Below are 18422 nucleotides of genomic sequence, written 5' to 3'. Positions count from 1 at the left end.
ACCGAACAGTCCAAAACTATCCAACCAGACACAGCTCAACCGTTTTTGCCACTCCCATAATTACATGGATTAAAGGTCTACAAAGGGTTATATTTCTAAAAGAGAAAATTAAATTTTTATATTTTAAATTTTTTTAATATAATTTCATAAAATAATTCTTAATATAAAATTTTATACTCACTCCTATATGTAATGTTACGTTATGATTAAAAAATATAAAAAAAACTATCAAAATGATATTTTTGTTTATTTTTAAACAACAAACAATAAAACTTATCAGAATTACTTGTTCGTAGATAATAATATATTTTATCATTGCCGCAATGCTTCCCAACGCCATTATCAAGTTCCAATGTGCCGTTTCTTTGAAAGATTTGAAGAATATCTTCCGTTATTCAAATTAGACATTAGCAAGATTTGACTTGTTCCGAAAAATCGATTTTTTAAATGGATTTGATTTGAAAGTGTTTGATTCAAACTAATTTTGAATTATAAAATATGATCCGTCAACTCGAATAATTTTAAATTTTTTGACTCCACTCGAATAATCGCTCACCCCTGATTCAACCAAATTAAAAGCCTATTAATTTAAACCAGATTTCATCTGAACAAAAAATATTTTTTTGAAAAAAAAATATGATGAAGAAATTACTACCAAGTGACAAGCAACAAGCAAAACAAATTACTACCACATTATAGCTCCCATACGTTTATCTGCTTTATTTCTTTCCATGTATATCTCTCTGGTCTTATCTAATGCCTTTTTTAAAGGCTGAAACTTTGTGGCAGTAACCCTCACAATCTTTGGGGACTCCCAGCAATGGCCTGTTGGGTTTTATCAAAATGTGGCTTAAGTCCCCTCCCCATAATCAGATTCTATTCAAAACCCAGACCTTTAATTCCTTCAAACGCCAACAACAATGGCCTAAAGGTCAGGACTTTACCTGGTTCTTCTCCATTCAAGGTCTCCACTTGGTGTAGAAGAAGAAGCTTTGTGGGTTCTTTGAATGTGAGTGCTCCTTTGGAGGTTGTTGAGACCATTAATGGGGTTGGAGAAGAAGATGAAGGGAGATTTGATCCCGCTGCGCCGCCTCCTTTCAACCTGGCCGACGTCAGGGCTGCTATACCGAAGCATTGTTGGGTTAAGGATCCATGGAGATCCATGAGTTATGTTTTGAGAGATGTTGTTGTTGTTGCTGGTTTGGCTGCTGTTGCTGCTTATTTCAACAACTGGCTTGTTTGGCCTCTTTATTGGGTTGCTCAGGGAACCATGTTCTGGGCTCTTTTTGTTCTTGGTCATGACTGGTAAAAACCACTTGTTTGTCCCACCATGGGTATTGTCCCTGTTTTTGATGTTTTTTTCTTCAATTTGGACATTGATATACGTGTTTGGTTTTCTGTTTTTTTCTTTTCAGTGGACATGGTAGTTTCTCCAACAACACGGCATTGAACAGTGTTGCTGGTCATCTTCTTCATTCTTCCATCCTTGTCCCATACCATGGATGGTTAGTCATTACTCATTAGTGCCTTGAATATTCTTAATCTGGTCCATATGAATAAATCTGATAACAATTTCAATCATATATCATTCTGCAGGAGAATTAGCCATAGAACACATCATCAGAATCACGGACATGCCGAAAACGACGAATCGTGGCATCCGGTAACGTCTTAGATCTTCTTCGAGGGAGTTGTTTGTGATTTTCATTTCAAGTGATTGTGATTTACTCTCCTTTTTGCAGTTGTCTGAGAAAATTTACAAGAGCTTAGATAATGCAACTAGATTACTGAGGTTCACCTTGCCTTTCCCCATGCTTGCTTATCCAATCTACCTGGTAGGCCGTCGATGATCTCGCCTGTTGAATTCTCGTTTAAGAGCCTATGATTTGCGTTACATCGATTTGCTTTGTCGACTGACACAGTGGGGTAGAAGTCCCGGGAAAAGTGGTTCACATTTCGATCCGGGGAGCGATTTGTTCGGTCCGAACGAAAGAACAGATATAATCACCTCCACTGCTTGTTGGGCAGCAATGGTTGGTTTGCTTGTGTATTTATCTTTTGCAATGGGACCAATTCAGTTGCTTAAGCTCTACGGAATTCCTTACTGGGTATGTTTCAGTCCCTTCAAACACATATTTCTTCAAAGTCTTTGTTTTCCTGTATTATATCTCTCGAATTCGGTATAAAATGCAGATATTCGTCATGTGGCTGGACTTGGTAACTTACCTACACCACCATGGCCACGACGAGAAGCTTCCGTGGTACCGAGGAAAGGTTCGGAAACTGTTTCAGCTACACCATGAAGCATCATGTAATTGAAATTCTACTCTGCAATTGACATGCTCTATGTTTATTAACCAGGAATGGAGTTATTTGAGAGGAGGGCTTACGACTCTCGATCGGGACTACGGATGGCTCAACAACATCCATCACGATATTGGAACTCATGTTATACATCATCTCTTCCCCCAAATCCCACACTATCACTTAACTGAAGCCGTGAGTATATCACCATCTCCTTTTCCTACCTCAATCATGTTTGCCCATACTGAAAAAAAAATGTTACATGAACTTGAATTGCAGACCGAAGCAGCAAAGCCGGTGCTTGGGAAATACTACCGGGAGCCGCAGAAGTCCGGGCCTTTCCCATTATATTTACTCGGGGTCCTCGTACGAAGCTTGAAAAAGGATCATTATGTGAGTGACACTGGTGATGTTGTGGTCTATCAAACAGACCCTCAACTATATGGAGCTAACAAATCAGATTGAAAGCCCTACATATTTCTTCCCGTTAGACCGCAATTACGGATATGTAATACGGCATGTCGACCGTCATTTTTTCTCACCCGGATTGAGAATTAGCCTGTGTATGATGTTGGCAATACCAAAACCTGCAATTTTCAGTTGGGAATCTCTCTTACTGGTGCCTATCAGCATATTATAGATTCTGTGGCTGAAATATATAACTATAGCCACATACAGTGGTCCTGCAAGGCAAGAGTGCAAAAATATATGGTGTCAATAAAATGTTGTTCTAATGGTTTCCAACCACGTAATGACCATGTGCAATGTCTGAAGGTGGTGTGTTACATAATGTCTGAACATTTTTACAATCTTACTGGCGAACACATTTAAGACTAGTTTTTCGGGTACTTAAAGTTCGAGGTACATCAATTACACAGTTAATCAATATGGTGCACAACGGACTTCATTCATGAAAGAAAAGATGAGTATGTGTTCATCGGAAATTCGGTTTTGGAGGTCACCCTCTTTATTTGAATGAAGAACTTGTACAACTCTTAGTTCTTGCACCAACTTTGGAAAGGCTTCTTGAGAAAGATCTCCATGAAGCTATGTAAGATCGAAACAATAGCATTAACAGATATATTACTTTACAAGGTAATCGGACCGAACAAGTATATGCACCTGCACAAATTCAATGTCTGGTGCATCAGAAGCTCTTAAAACTGTGTCTAGATCGTCATCCACGAAGACTCCAACAGGCTCAGGGCCGTATTCCCTTGCAACTTTTGATAATTCGCCGGCTTCTGCTTCGATAGCAGCATCTCTAGCTAGTGTAGTACCGAACACATTTTGACCGAAGGATGATTCTTTTCACTCCCCTCAGTTGAAGAAAAACCTCGGTTCGATTGTGCAACATCTATCAGTATTCTTTGGATACGACCATTTCTTAAGGCCAGCAAGTTCCCCACATTTCAACTGCTAAAACAAACACTTGTGACAAAAGATGACACTAAACATTCAAAGAATCACCCGAAATCGGAGAACTCGGAAGTTACCGGCAATTTGCCTCGAATGCAAGTCGAAAACTTTAGGCTGGAGTTTACTTCCTGCATCTAAACCAGTGTCAACAATGAACAAAAATGCAAAATGAAAGGGACAAAAGTATCACAACTAAAGTTGGTTTCATACTGATACCGAAAAGACTGAAAATTCATTCATTGGGAAGTAAAGTTTGATTTTAGCATTGATATTTGGACCCAGATACATCACAATGCACATTAATCATTTAGACAGAAAGGGTCAAGCAAATTCCCCTAAAGTCCATAGCAAAACATGAAAATGAAGAACTTTACATCAAAATATTACTGCAAATTCATCAAACCCAGAAATGATAAGACATTTGTATATGTCCTACAAACATCAAAATGCAGATGAGTCATTTAGATAGAGAGGGTCAGATAAATTCCCCTTGACTCTATAGTACACAACAAACCATTAAAAATGTAGGAATTTACATCAAAGTAATACTAAAATTTCATCAAACCCAGAAATACACTAATCTTACAATTACAAAGGAGAAAACAGAGTATAGGGGTAAAGGTCAAACCCTGATACACTATCGCTTTCCTTCTGTTTCTGGGAAATTGAAATAAACAAACGAAAATCGAAAAGACAAGTTGAACAGCAGGAATTCAGATGTCGATTTTTTGTTTGTAGAAATGCCAAGGTGAAATGTTAAATAAATTTTAATTATGGAGCAACTTAAATTTAAATTATTTAATTTTATCAATCAGATTATTTAATTATTGTCATTTGCACTATCTTTAATATATGATGAAAGAGTTAATATAAAAATTAGTAAAAATAATGTAACACCTTAGACGGCCTAAAATGTCACATTATTCTGTCAAGATAACCCTTATTTTAAAAATTGATCATTTTCTTTTCAAATCTGCTGAGTAGTATCATAATTAAAAATATAAATGAATGTTATAAAACATTTTACAAACCAAGAGCTCCGTAACATATAATTTAAAAGCCAAATAAAACTCTGAATTTAATAAACTGAATATATAAGTAATATTTTTTTAATATATATGCCCATTAAGTTATGGTACAATACTCTAAAGGAATGTTAGAAGTTCTACCGCGATAGTGCTTCACGAACTGCTCAAGCTACTAATCGCCAACGGAAAACATCCGAAGGCTGAGATTACAAAGTCTAGCAGTATAATCGTTAATTTAGAGCAACATAAGAATTCATAACCCAAGCATGCTGAAGACCTGGTACTAAGCAATAGGTAGATGCATGATCTATATCAAGTGTTACCTACTTAAGGCTTAGATGTTCTATCTCTGAGGTAGGGTATCTAACCCTAATGACTGAATCTGCTATGCATTATCTGAAAGCTAAACTAACTCTGTTGTGCATTATCAAAATGTTATACTGAATCAATTGTTCATTGTCTGAGTGCAGGACTAATTCTGTTAAGCATTATCTGAATGCAATATTGGTTCTACTATGCATTATCTAAATGCAGATACTGACTCTGTTGTGACTATACACTAGCTGAGGTAGGCATCATGATGCGACTGAGGAATTATGTCATCTTGAAGCTCACACCCCTATAGACTACCACTAATGCTAATACATGATACACAAAGACAAACAAGAATTTGTGGCTGACATCATGGTGTGGTCGAGGAATTCTATCATCTCGAAGCTCACACCCCTATAACACTGTCGATTTACCATCGGGTACACCTGGGTGAGATCCGAAATTTTGTCATCGGAAACGTACACCCATTGACTTACTCTGACGAGTCTTGGGGCATCTGGCGCCCAATCGGTAAAGAAGTGTCGTAGCACTGACTTTGATCCATTGACTGACAAATAAGACAATCGCTCTACTGCTAAAGTAACTCGGTGTCCTGACTGTTTCCCGAGTGTCACAAAAAAACTAGTTGTATGCCATCTTAAGTGTTATTTTTACTTTTTTATTGTTACTGTTATCATTCTGAATGTTATTATTAATGTTTCTAGTTGTTTTGAGTTATTACATAAAATATATATTAATCTGGTTATACACTAGTCAAGGACATTTTAGTCATACTCTGACTCTGGGGAAGTCTCTACGCGATTCGAGACTTTACGACGATTACTGAGTTTACAACTTATTGGCTAGGGTTCTGATTGGACTAGTATCTGACTCGGATTTGTTTCTGGGTAGCAATGCTCTATCTGTTAATCCTATGTTTTCCCTCAATTCGTCCTCGAATTAAAAAAATAACTATACATCCAACACTCTCAATCATTCTTATAGTTTACGACACTACTGTCTCATAGTCTGGTTACTTGGCCGTACCTCTCGTCGATACACCCTGTGCACTGATCCTCCATCTATAATTATTTATTATATGCTTATTGAAGATACTTGGATGTATTGCACCTGCTATGGTTACACTGGTTGTAACCTACTTTTATGAGTGTTTCTGGGCCCCTTTGGCTATTTACGTCCCTTATGGACTAAGTTTTATCCTTACGGACCATCCCAAGCTCTTATGGACCTTAATCGAGTCCAATTTTATCATCTAAGGTGGGTAGTATTGATACTCTAGCTGTAGTATTGATACCCTATGAGTATCAATACCAAAAAATGCATTTTGATTCAAATTTGGGGCCTCAGTATCGATACTACTACCCTGAGTATCGATAATGTAGGGATAATATCGATATTCACCTGGCAATATCAATACTCCCTTACTGAAATCCATAATTTTAACCCCAATTTAACCAGTATCGATATTGTTCATTCTAGTATCTATACTTGAACCCTAAAATTGACATTTTAGACTCAAAAAAACACCCAAATCATCCTAAATGACTTGGGTTTGATCCTAAATTGATTATGAAGTTCTAGTAAGTTATTTAGGGTCCTTAGGTGTCATAAAAACACTTCCTTAACACCTAATACGTGATTTATTATTGAAATCAAGTTTAAACTCTAATATGCTTAACTACTCAAATCTTAGCAAAAACTTGTAACTTATGGAATCTAAATACTCCAAAGGATTAGAAACATACTACCAACTTATTGAATCCCAAAATTGAGCTCTTTTAGATAGAAATCATCCCCCACCACGACTTGGATGACAAAACCCTCTTTTTCTTGTAAGAATGAAACTCAATCTTAAATCCTTGAAACCATGTTGTTGGGGGTTTGATTTGGACAAAAAAAGCATTAAAAAGGCTAAAAAATTCTTACATTTGCTATGGCTTGGAGAGGAAGAATGTGAAAGAGTGAAAGTGAAGAAAATGAAGAGAATAAGGAGAATAAGAGATTATAAAATCTTTAACTTTTAAAAATGGGTTAATTACGTTGTTGGTCCCTCTTCAACTTTCTATTATATAAAAATCCCCTCTTTTTGTTTAACTAGACCCAAGACCGGCCCAATTATACCCGACGGCTTGAATTATGAATTTTGTGGGGGTCCACTTACCTCTCAGGCAGACCCGAAACTATTAGCCTAAAATTTAAGGCATTACAAATAATATAATTATATTTTAATTGTAGTTATTTATAGATTTTATCAATTTAATTTTAATTTTAATTTAATTTAATAAATTTAATCTTAAAGTGTAAGTTTCGAGATCTATAAATCCATATTCAAATTATAAGAACTTTAAATATTCAATCTTGTTATACCTTCCTCGGAGGTAACGCCCTCGTTATTATTCCTTCGTCTATGGCGTTGAGATCTTCTGAGTTCCTCTAAACTTTAAGAATTCTACGTCCTTCAGACAATTAAATGACCCTTAACATGGTCTCTGACATATTCACGTAATCTATCAAAACTAAAATTTTTATTAAATTATTATATTTATATTTCCTATTAATCTAGGGATAGTCATCATAACTTTAAGCGGACATAAAGACCGATGAAAAGAGACTTTTATCTCTCTGAAGAGCTCTCCATGTACATTTATTTTTGAACGATTGTTCACGGTTGTATTCAATATATCTACCCTCCCGCATCTCGAGACAAAATTATTAGTCATTTTTTGCTCTAATAAAAAAGAATGAACTATCAAAAGGTGCTACCACATAATGTTATCGAGTTCGAGTTTTTGTGTATACTGATAATCCTCGTTGGAAAACTCATTCATCAAAACTAGACGTACAATCCGAATCAGTACAAATTAATTAATACAAAACTTGAAAAACCAAGAGTACAACAACAAAAAATTCTTAAACCAGTAAAATCTACTAAGCATTTGATCTTAAAAATTATTCACCACTAGATAATATTTTACATAAAGAAAAGAAAAGAAAGAAAGAAATATATACTACTAATAATTAGTCAGTGGGGTGGAGAATTAGAACCACACTTTTGATGAAAAGGAATCACAAATTTGAAAGCATCACGCCTGTCTTTTGCATTGTAAAACATGAAAGTGGGAATCTTACACCCCAAACCGACCACCATCACTTTTTTTTTTTAAGTAAATTATGTATTTAATACTTAAATAATCGATTTTAGTTCGTTTTAATATATGAAACTTTTAATTTTTAAAAAAATATGTTAAATGTTTAGTTTTTATTTCATTTTAATATCAACTGTTAAAAACTTAATGCGTTTAGTATATATATTATCAGTTTTGGTCCGTTTTAGTACCTAAACTTTCAAAATTTTCAAAATATAACGTTAAATTTTGAATGAGTATATTAAAATGAAATAAAAATTAAACTTTAGGTATAGTTTTAAAAAAAGTAAAAATCTAAGTACTAAAATTAATAATTTAGATACTAAACACTAAATTTACCTTTTCTTTTTTAGTTGTCAATTGATTACATCAGCCCATACACTTCAACCTTGTCCTTTATGCCGGCCTACAAGAAATCCACTTGTATTCCATCATTATTATTACGTTTGAAATCTTTATTTTTATCAAAGTATAGACGGACTGGTCAACAGTAGAATGCTTGCACTCTTGTATATATAAAATTATTGATCTTATAAATTTAATTCAAATCGAATTAACATCATCCGTTTTGTTTATCAAACTTATCATTTAAGTTTAATTTTAACTCTCGACAATTCGTATGAACCAATTTATCTCAATGGTTAAATGAATCGTTGTTATTTTTAGACGTCACGAGATTGAACACCAGCGACTGCAGCAAAGTGATTAAGCGTTCATTGTCAAATGATTGAGAATATTTAGAACATATACTACTTTGTAATCACTTTAGTTTAATAAAAAAACCCGACAATTCAATGTATTGAATTCATTTTAGCTTAATTTGATCCTAAATTTGAGTCATCGTATTTGGGTCTATATCGAACATCAGATTTAATAAATCGGTTCAGACAAGTTTGGATCGAGTTTATCATGTCTAAAGTATAAGAACCAAATCTCTAATCTAAGCATAATAAAAGGATCAAAATCAAATTTGACCCAAGATGAAGAGACAAGTGGGTAATCCAACAATTTGCTAACGTTTGGTTGAGAATTAGTCTCGTGGGGCGGCTCTCCCCACACCCATCTTCTTATCCTTTTTATCATTATAATTATTTAATATATATTTGGTGGCTCCATTAATAAAAATCTTATCTCCCTCAACAAACATAAGGTTCGAGCCTCCATAGAATAATATAAAAAATATTTTTTATTAATTTAAAATAAATACAAATTAATATTCATTTAAATATTATTATTAACTATTTGACATTAAATGAGCATATCCCTAATATTTTTTATGTTTGGACTTGATATTATAAAAATTATGCTTTCGCCCCCTAAAATTTTATAAGTTAACTTCGTCCTCCTAACATAAAACTTGTGTCGTTCTTGTCTCTAGAAAAGATTAGAATTAGATTTATAATTTGTTAGAAAAAAACATTAATGTCAAATTAAAGTAGAGAAGTAAATCCTTAATTTTGACATAATGGAAGGACTAAAGCTATAATTAGACCAAAAAATAAAACACAAAAAGAGAGAAATGAAACAAGAAACCTTAGAACTAATTCTATCATGAGATTAAGCAATCTCAACAACTTTTTCATTTTTGGTTCGACACAATCTCAGTGTGTCACGTAATCAAAATAATTGAAAATTCGAGTCCATGACCGAATTAGAAAAAAAAACCAAATTTAAGGATCAAATGCTATATTATCCCTTTATCAATTTTAGTTCAGTTTCTGCAATAAAAACCAGCATGAACAGGCTAAAAGAGCAGTAATGTTTGGTCCTTAACACAGTTCCTTTGAACGTTGGAAATTTAACACTAGAAAAGCACCAATATACCACAACAATGGAGTTCATGTGAAGATACAAACTCAAGTAGGATTACAATGAGTCATTGATGAAAACACAAAGAATTAAGAATATAAAGTAATAAATAAATTTATTTGTTCATCTTTCTCCTAGCTCTACCATGAGCGCTGAACTTAATTAAACCTTCTTGCCCACATCTGTTCTACTTGTTCGACCGATCGGTTCTTCTACCGTCGACTATGGCTATCGAGTATCGAATACTATTACGAATAGAAGGAATAGTTAGAGTAGAGCACAAATGAGCCCAAGGGGTCTATTTCTTATGCTACCATCTGCTCCTGTTCTATGTACATTTGTTCCACCCACGGTGGGAGCCTTTCTCGAACGCCTTTACCGATGTTGTATTGCTGCTGAAGCGATGGAACTCCGGCCGGTGTAGCGTCTTTCACGAGTGAATTGACCCACGACACGTCCGGTTCGTAGACGTTGGATTGCATCATCGTGTCTTTGGTCGTTGTAGGTGCGGGAGAGTTGTTGCGGAACCTGAATGAAGCTGACTTCCTTAGCTTGTTCAGCTCATCCCCTTGCATACCCCAATCCAGTTTCCCATCAGGGGAGCTCCAGTCGGATATGTTAGAAGACATCATGGTCGCTGAATTCGAAGGTGCGGTGAGTCCGGCTCGACCGCGGTCTATGAAGCTCTGGCTCCGTTTCGCGAAAGCAGTAGACCGGGAATTCATTACTGCTGCAGACGAGTCGAAACCGAATGGCGAGGGACTCCTGGCTGGAGAGGATGGGAGGTTTGTTGGATAGCTTGCACGAAGTTGGTTTTGGCGGATTTGATGCGTGTTTCCCTTCAATGGAGACAGCAGGGAAGGATCGATCGATCCGAATCCGTCGTCGAGATTAGTAGGCTTCAAATCACCATGCCTATTGTATTCCTTGCTCCAGCAGGATGGAGAGGAGAGAGAGATCTCATCCATCAACTGCTGCTGCTGCAACTGGTTCTTGAGGCCAAGTATCTCCATTTCCAAATCGAAATCTCGAGCACTAAAAGCCGTCTTCAAGCGGCTACACGGGGTGAGGCTCATTTTGTTCTGCCACAAGCCTCCGTTCTTCGGAGAGGCAGAGGAAGCCAAAGGCGACATGGGCGGCGTCGAAACTGTAGGCAGAGGCAAGGCTGATGAACCGAGTGCTAGAGGGCTCAAAGTCGTCATATCCACTGCATTAACCGCAGCGGACCTTGGTGAAGGCATCGCGGAGCCGGTGGAAGCGTACACCGGACGCAATTCCTCCGGCTTGTGAGCAAAGAAACAGACTTTACGCGTGCAGCCGATCTCGTCTTTGCAAAGCCTGGTCCTGTATTGAGCAGGATGAAGCCAGGATTCGAACACACCGTGTGCATAATCACAAGCATCACCCTTAGGACATGCCCCCTTACGGAACTCCGGGCACGGCACACAGCTATAGGGGTACTTCCTCGGGTCTCGTCGCCGGGCGTTCTCGCCGGGATGAACGAAGGGACACTCGGTCCAATCATGGGAGTATGCCCTTGAGCAAGGCTTCACCTTAAAGGTATACATCCTAAAGTCATCAGTTCCATATATCCCATTGTTGATATCAGGCAACGATACATCGACCGGATATTCTTTCTTCTCCGGCAGAACCGTCTTCTCCGACTCGTCTTCAAGGTCAACACCGACACCATCGCCACCCTGCAGCAGCAACTCTATCACCTTTCTCCTTGAACCACTCAAAGATTTTAAACCCGCCATGATCAGATCGACAGGCTTGTTCCCATTCGCATCGACGCAATTAGCATCAGCAGAAGCATCGAGCAAGAGCTTGACGATCTCGACGGAAGAACACGCACCACCGGCAACCGCGCAATGAAGGGCGGTAACTCCATCAGCACCACAAGCTCCGTTCAAATCAGCCTTCCCGCTTCCGACGATGAATTTCAACACATCGACGCTGCCGTACATGGCGGCAATTACCAGTGGTGTCCGCTCTTCAAAACCCATCTTTCTCGAGCCGATTCTTCTACCGTACCACAAGCTTGCCTCAGCAAGATCCAAACCCTTTTCTTCCACCTCCTTTTTTAAGGCCACCAGATCATCCGAGGCGGCTAGTTCTAGCAAGACCGAGCATTTACCGGCTATAAGCTCGTCTAGTTTACCTTCCATGGTGAAATATGAAGGAACAAGTTCAGCCTTTGAACCTCTGCACATCAAAACAAAGACCTGCATAAAGCAACAACAACAACAAAAAAATGCTAAGTTTCCTCATTCCATAACATTAATCCAATACCATAAAATAGAGAAGACAGGTGGCTAAGCTCATGAATTCATGAAAAACAAATAACCAAATGCAAAGATCGAGTCTTTTTACCTATTTGAGCAGTCTCTGATGGTGAAAACAAAGGGAGAGAAAAGGAGTATACTTTGATGAATTGAACAAGTTGGGGGAGCTTTTAAAGTAGGGGAATTGCTGGTTTAAGGAGGAAGAAGGGAGGAAAGTGTGGCTTTTCTTCCCTCTGCTTTCTGTTTGTGGTCAAAAGTCAAAACTTCAAAGTGAAGTATTTTGAATTCTAGTTAAAAAAACATCTTGGATAAACTTTATTAGTGGTCACTTTTGTTTTATTTTTTTCTGATTTTAATCATTCGATCTTCATAAATTATATTTTATTCATTTAAATTATCGATTTATCACAAAATGATCAGTGTAACGTTAAATCTAGTTACATTGATGACATGACATGTTATAGAAAAGGTTTTAATTTCTTATTTCCTTATTATTTTTATTTCATTAAAAACCCCAATTGTCATTATATTTATGTCATCATCCGATCGACATTCGGTCTCAATTGTGTCATAAAAGAGATCAAATGATTCTTCTCTTCTTCTTCTTCTTCAAGGTTATTCAATTAATTTTCTCGGAAAACTTATTGAAAATTGAAAATCTCATTATTTATATAAAATATTTAGAACTTTTTAAGGCTTGATTTGCAAATTTGATCACCAGATCATTTAAGAAAGTAGATTGTAACTTTTTCTCGTTGTTATCAATGTAATATAATCTTAGAGAAAATAAAAAGAAGTTATAAATTCATATGTTAGTTAAATTTTAAGGGTTCAATCATGAACTAATTCTTTTTGTTAATGCGCTACATCATTAATCTAAGTGATTATTTTGTAAGAGTTAATATTTGAGTGATTATTTATGATAAATCAATGATGTAAATGACTATTTTGTAATAAATTGCTAGTGTAAGTGACCAAAATATAAGTCCTAAAACTTATATGGTCTAAATCAGAAAAAATAAAATAAATGCGAGAACCCATATAGTTTACCTAAAAATCAACAAATCAAAGATGATGAAATAGAAATGAAAATGAATTGAAAATGCAAATGGGAATGGGAATTGCAAGAAAGGTTTTATTTTTTTAGGGTAAACTATACTAGAGACCACCAACTATAACATCTTTTCATTTCGATCATCATTTTTAAATTTTTGTCAATCAGACCACCCAACTATTTAAATGCATTTAATCAGACCACTAGCTGTTAACATTTAACGGAAGTGATGGCGCGTCAGTTAATGAAACTGGTATAATTATGCATTTGGTCCTCGATATTTATACATTCTTTCAGTTTGGTCATAATTTTAATTCAATTTAATAAATTTAACCTCCAATTAGATATTGACATGTGTCACTACTAAATTGGAGGATATTTTATTAATTTTAATTATTTAATTTAATTTATTTTGTACAATCATATGGTGACACGTGTTACCACCTTATTGGATACAAAATGTTGAAAATTTTCAACTTGCTCTTGGAGTGAATCAAACCAACACCCCACAACCCCTTTCTAGGCACGCAAAATCGCTAGGCTAAGTCCCTCAATTGGTATTGTATTCCAACATTTTATATATAATATGTTCTAACATTTTTTATACAAATACTAATTAATTAAGCAGAGGGTAATTAGGTAAAAAATTATGCTTTGGACACCATCAAAACCCACCCATAACATTTCTTCTTGTGCTTGCTTCTTCCACTTTTAGTTTCTTTGTTTTCCATTTTACTTTACTGTAATTGGTTTTGATGATGCTAATTTGTTGCTTTTGCTTGTGATAGAACTTTAAAGAGATAGTTAAAAGAGGAAAAAAGGTTTGTGCCGAGGAAAGGCGTGAAGGATAATGGAGGAAGCAATGGTCGCAACCTACCGGTGCCATCAGTGCTCTCAAGTGGTTACTCCTATCATGGAAGTCGAGATTAAATGCTCCAAGAAGTTTCGTATTTTTCTATACCATTGGGTAGAACATATTACATATAAAATGTTGGAATACAATACCAATTGAGAGACTTAGCCCAACGATTTTGGCATGCTCCTAAAGTGGTTGTGGGGTGTTTGCTCAATCCACCCTAAGAGCAAGTTGAAAATTTCAACATTTTATATCCAATGAAGTGGTGACATGTGTCATCACATGATTGGATACAAAGTAAATTAAATTAAATTATTAAAATATCCTCCAATTTAATAGTGACACATGTCAACACCTAATTGGAGGTTAAATTTATCAAATTAAATTAAAATTATGACCAAACTGAAAGAATGTATAAATATCGAGGACCAAATATGTAATTATACTAGTTTTATTATCTGACACATCATTGTATACACCATATCATGTAGAGTTCATTTTAATAGTTAAATGTTAACGACTAGTGTTCTGATTGAATGCATTTAAATAGTTGAGGGTTTGATTGACAAAAATTCAAAAATAGTGGTCAAAATGAAAATAAGATATAGTTGGATGATCTCTAGTATAGTTTACCCTTTCTGGTTTTTAAGTTCCGGCTGGCCATCACGTGTGAGTCAGAGATTGGCCAAGTGGGGACTGATTCGTTGATTCCAACCTGTAACTGACTCAGTAAGGTCTGAGTTGGGCTGAGCTGCCCTTCGGTTTTAACGCGTTTCATCTTTCGTTTTGGGTAGGTCTCACGCACACGCTCGGACAAAATACGCTTGACTCACCATTCCACTTACGCCTCTCTTTCCTTTGGCACATTCACTTTTTTTCAAGGCATAATATCGAAAGGGTAAATTACGTATTTAGTATATAAACTATTAATTTTGATCCGTTTTAGTATTTAAACTTTTAATTTTTTTTTTTCAATTTTATACCTAATATTTAGTTTTGTTTTGTTTTAGTACATCGCTATTAAAAACTTAATGGGATTTGCACGTGACACCTTTTTTATGGGTAAATTACATCATTTTTCACTCAGTTATCTCCTCACTTCTATTTTGATGACTAAAATTTAATTTTTTTAATTTAATTACTTAACTTTCAAATTACTCCTAATTTAACCACTCTAACTTTCAATTTTTTATTTTTAATTATAAATTAATAAAATAATAATAATAAATGTCACGACATAAAAATCATGAATAAAATAAGTTAGAGTGATTAAAATAGGAACATGTTGAAAGTTGAGTAATTAAATTGAAAACTTTTAATATTTAGTACCAAAATAGGAGTGAGAAGATCGTTGAGTGATGAATAATGCATTTTACACATAAAAACACAATGTCGTTAAGTTTTTTATGGCAATGTACTAAAATAAAACAAAAACTAAATGTTATGCATGATTTTAAAAAAAAATAAAAGTTTATGTATTAAAATGGACTAAAACTGATAGTTTAAGTACTAAACGTATAATTTTCCTATCAAGAAAGTTCTTAATATTTAATAAAATAATCATTTTGTCATTTTTAAAGTATTTAAATTCTTAATGTTTTATTTTTGAAAAAAATAATTATGATTGGATAAAAATTATTAATTAACTAACGAACAATACTTACCATTAATGTGGCAAATCATATATGTCCAAAATAATGACGTAATATATATTATGTGTACATGAATGATGACATGACACGTGTTATATGTATATAAGTGATGTCGTGACACATGTTACATCATCATTTTGAATAAATAGAATTTATCATGTCAACGACAAGTTATGATAATTAATTAACTAAAAACTTTCATCTAATAATGAGGTATTTTACCTCAAAATAAAACTTCGATCGCCAAAGTGTTTCATAAAAAAATAAAGGTTATAGTGATTATTTTTATCAAATATTAAGGGTGAATTATGGTATTGTGTACTTTTTCAAATATGACAAAATCAAATTCTTTATTAGTCCCTAAAGTTAAAAATTCTTTCAACCGTGTCCTTGAAATTTTCTTCAACAAAATTAAAAGGATATATCCAATGCCTTGAACCAAGATAGTTTACCTTGATGAATCAAACTTGGAGGCTTGTTTGACTACTGCTCACTATGTGTTTGATTAAATTTCCATGAAAGTTCAACATTTATGGATTTTGTTTTGGATCATCACAGTCATGGATTATTATACATTATAAGTCAGTCTATTATTAATATTTTTCTGATTGAGCAAATACCACATGCTTGACTCTTTGGCCAAAGGGCAGTTGACTTGTCAAAGAATTTTGCTTTTTCCATGTGATTCTACAGGTGTTGAGGTTTCTGTATCATTTGGACAGTACACCACTTAACATGTTGGGATGGTAAATAGGTATAATTTTTTCTGGATCTCGCACCGTATCTGCTCTAATAGAAGTGAGGATGAATATAACTTTAGTTGTTAGTGGGCGGGTGTGGATTTATAAATTGCTAACCGTCGCGAATAGTGGACGGGTGATGGATTTGAGACCTTACCCGCCCTGTATCCGCCCGCCCACTAAATACCTATTAAATTTTGGATCATTATAAATTTAGATATAATTTTAGAGATTAATTTATAAATCTTAATATTGTATAAGATATAACTTATAATTTAACCAAATATTAGGTATAATTTTAGAGACTAATATCATGCTTCTTAATGGATATGTTTTTTTTATGTTTGTTGCTTATGTATAACTTAAGGTTGCTGTCAGGCAGGTCTAGCCGGATACGTCTCTAGTTGAGCAGTAGGTGTGGGGATGGATTTGAGAATGTACTCGCGTGGGCGGGTGGATTTGAAAAATTTTATCCATCATGAGTGGTGGACAGGTGGTAGATTTGAAAATATTAGGTGGATATAGGGATAGGGGAGGGATATCCACACTCGACCTGCCCGTTTTTCATCCCTATTAACATGACCATTGACATTAGTGGCGGATGTTTATTATAATTATTTTTATATTACATGTGCTGTCCAAAATAATCAAAGTCCAATTAGTCGATCCAGATCAGTCGATTGAGTAAATTGAGTTCGGAGGTCGTCATTGCTTCTGTAGTACCCAATCCGAATTAATAGATCAATAAATTATACACATATGGTTATAAAAAAAGAAATCCAATTATTTATATTTATATCTGAGCACAACAGCTAGCAATTTCATCATCGGCACTATCGCCATTGAACTTCGCCACCATTAGTCAACCCCAACAACAGCTGCCCATTCGAGCCTCTTCAAATCGAATCGAACCTCATCCCATTAGATTAACGAATTCAAACATTATCGGCATTAATTCAGCAGACCCTTGTTATCTTCATGAAATAATGACAACAGAATTTATGTTAAGGAGCGAACCTATAATATTTTAGGGACGAATTATATTAGAGAATGAAATATATTATCATTAAAATATTATATAAAATATATGAAAAATTGAAATAGTAGACCACCCGAGAACCGAACCCGGGTTCCAAGACCGAACACAGAAGCAGACTGGCTCGTTTTGTCTGACCACTTTGGTTTGATGTTGGGCTCATCCAGTGGGCCTTTTTAATATACTTATTGGGTAATTATTTTTACTCATATATTTTTTTTATTATTTATTTATTTTGAGGTTAATTTGTTTTTATTCCTTTTACTTTTTCAGACTGTCCAGTTTAGTCCTTTCTTAACATGAATTAATTGTTATTTGAAACCTCTATTTCTTTTTCAATTGAGTCCTAACTTGATAGTTCAATTAACTTTAGCCCCTACACTTTTAATATTTCCCAGTTTATCATGCAAGCATGGGGTTTTTTCCCAATAGGGCAAACAATTTAATTAATTAGCTCAATAGGCAATATAGAAGTTTATTTAAAGATTTATGACATTTGTTACAGTGACTTATAACTCGTTACGTTGAGTTGACGAATTCTAATAAAAAAATATTTTTTTATTCAAACTTGTTACTATGATGTGCTAAAATTTAATAAAAATATATTTATTAAAATCATCACGTCGAGATGACGAGTTTCAATAAATTTTTTATTCAAACTTTTTATCATTGATGTGAAAAAATTTAATAAAAATGTATTTTATTGAAACTCGTCACCTCAACGTGATGAGTTTAAATAAAACATATTTTTATTTTC

At 34.8% G+C, this 18422-nt stretch overlaps 2 protein-coding genes and 1 pseudogene across 2 annotated transcripts; 1 reads left to right on the top strand and 2 right to left on the bottom strand.

Moving 5' to 3' along the window:
* Nucleotides 1-746: 746 nt before the first annotated feature.
* On the top strand, nucleotides 747-2903 carry LOC120176495 (omega-3 fatty acid desaturase, chloroplastic-like). The gene is made up of 8 exons (XM_039182926.1): nucleotides 747-1305; nucleotides 1416-1505; nucleotides 1597-1663; nucleotides 1743-1835; nucleotides 1923-2108; nucleotides 2194-2274; nucleotides 2362-2499; nucleotides 2584-2903. Exons 1-8 carry the CDS (start codon nucleotides 821-823, stop codon nucleotides 2767-2769), a joined length of 1326 nt encoding a protein of 441 aa, XP_039038857.1. The 5' UTR covers nucleotides 747-820; the 3' UTR covers nucleotides 2770-2903.
* Nucleotides 2904-3087: 184 nt separating this feature from the next.
* On the bottom strand, nucleotides 3088-3876 carry LOC120176632 (annotated as a pseudogene).
* A 6261-nt stretch (nucleotides 3877-10137) lies between these two features.
* Nucleotides 10138-12527, bottom strand: LOC120176462 (zinc finger CCCH domain-containing protein 29-like). The gene is made up of 2 exons (XM_039182888.1): nucleotides 12416-12527; nucleotides 10138-12267 (listed from the first exon to the last, which is right to left on the bottom strand). The coding sequence occupies exon 2, from the start codon at nucleotides 12253-12255 to the stop codon at nucleotides 10345-10347; it is 1911 nt and encodes a 636-aa protein (XP_039038819.1). The 5' UTR covers nucleotides 12256-12267; nucleotides 12416-12527; the 3' UTR covers nucleotides 10138-10344.
* Nucleotides 12528-18422: the final 5895 nt, after the last annotated feature.

This window comes from Hibiscus syriacus, unplaced genomic scaffold, assembly GCF_006381635.1.
Source record: "Hibiscus syriacus cultivar Baekdansim isolate YM2019G1 unplaced genomic scaffold, ASM638163v2 tig00112249_pilon, whole genome shotgun sequence".
NCBI lineage: Eukaryota > Viridiplantae > Streptophyta > Magnoliopsida > Malvales > Malvaceae > Hibiscus > Hibiscus syriacus.
The sequence above is the reverse complement of the archived record's forward strand: the minus strand, read 5'-3'. Positions and strand labels throughout refer to the sequence as shown.

What these genes read in the sequence shown, in the direction of transcription:
- LOC120176495 (XM_039182926.1), top strand. Translation starts at nt 821, where the DNA reads ATGGCCTGTTGGGTTTTATCAAAATGTGGCTTAAGTCCCCTCCCCATA. An exon ending in TTTGTTCTTGGTCATGACTG is followed by an intron (nt 1,306 to 1,415) that starts GTAAAAACCACT and finishes TTTTCTTTTCAG; the next exon opens with TGGACATGGTAGTTTCTCCA. An exon ending in TTGCTTATCCAATCTACCTG is followed by an intron (nt 1,836 to 1,922) that starts GTAGGCCGTCGA and finishes CGACTGACACAG; the next exon opens with TGGGGTAGAAGTCCCGGGAA.
- LOC120176462 (XM_039182888.1), bottom strand. Translation starts at nt 12,255, where the DNA reads ATGTGCAGAGGTTCAAAGGCTGAACTTGTTCCTTCATATTTCACCATG.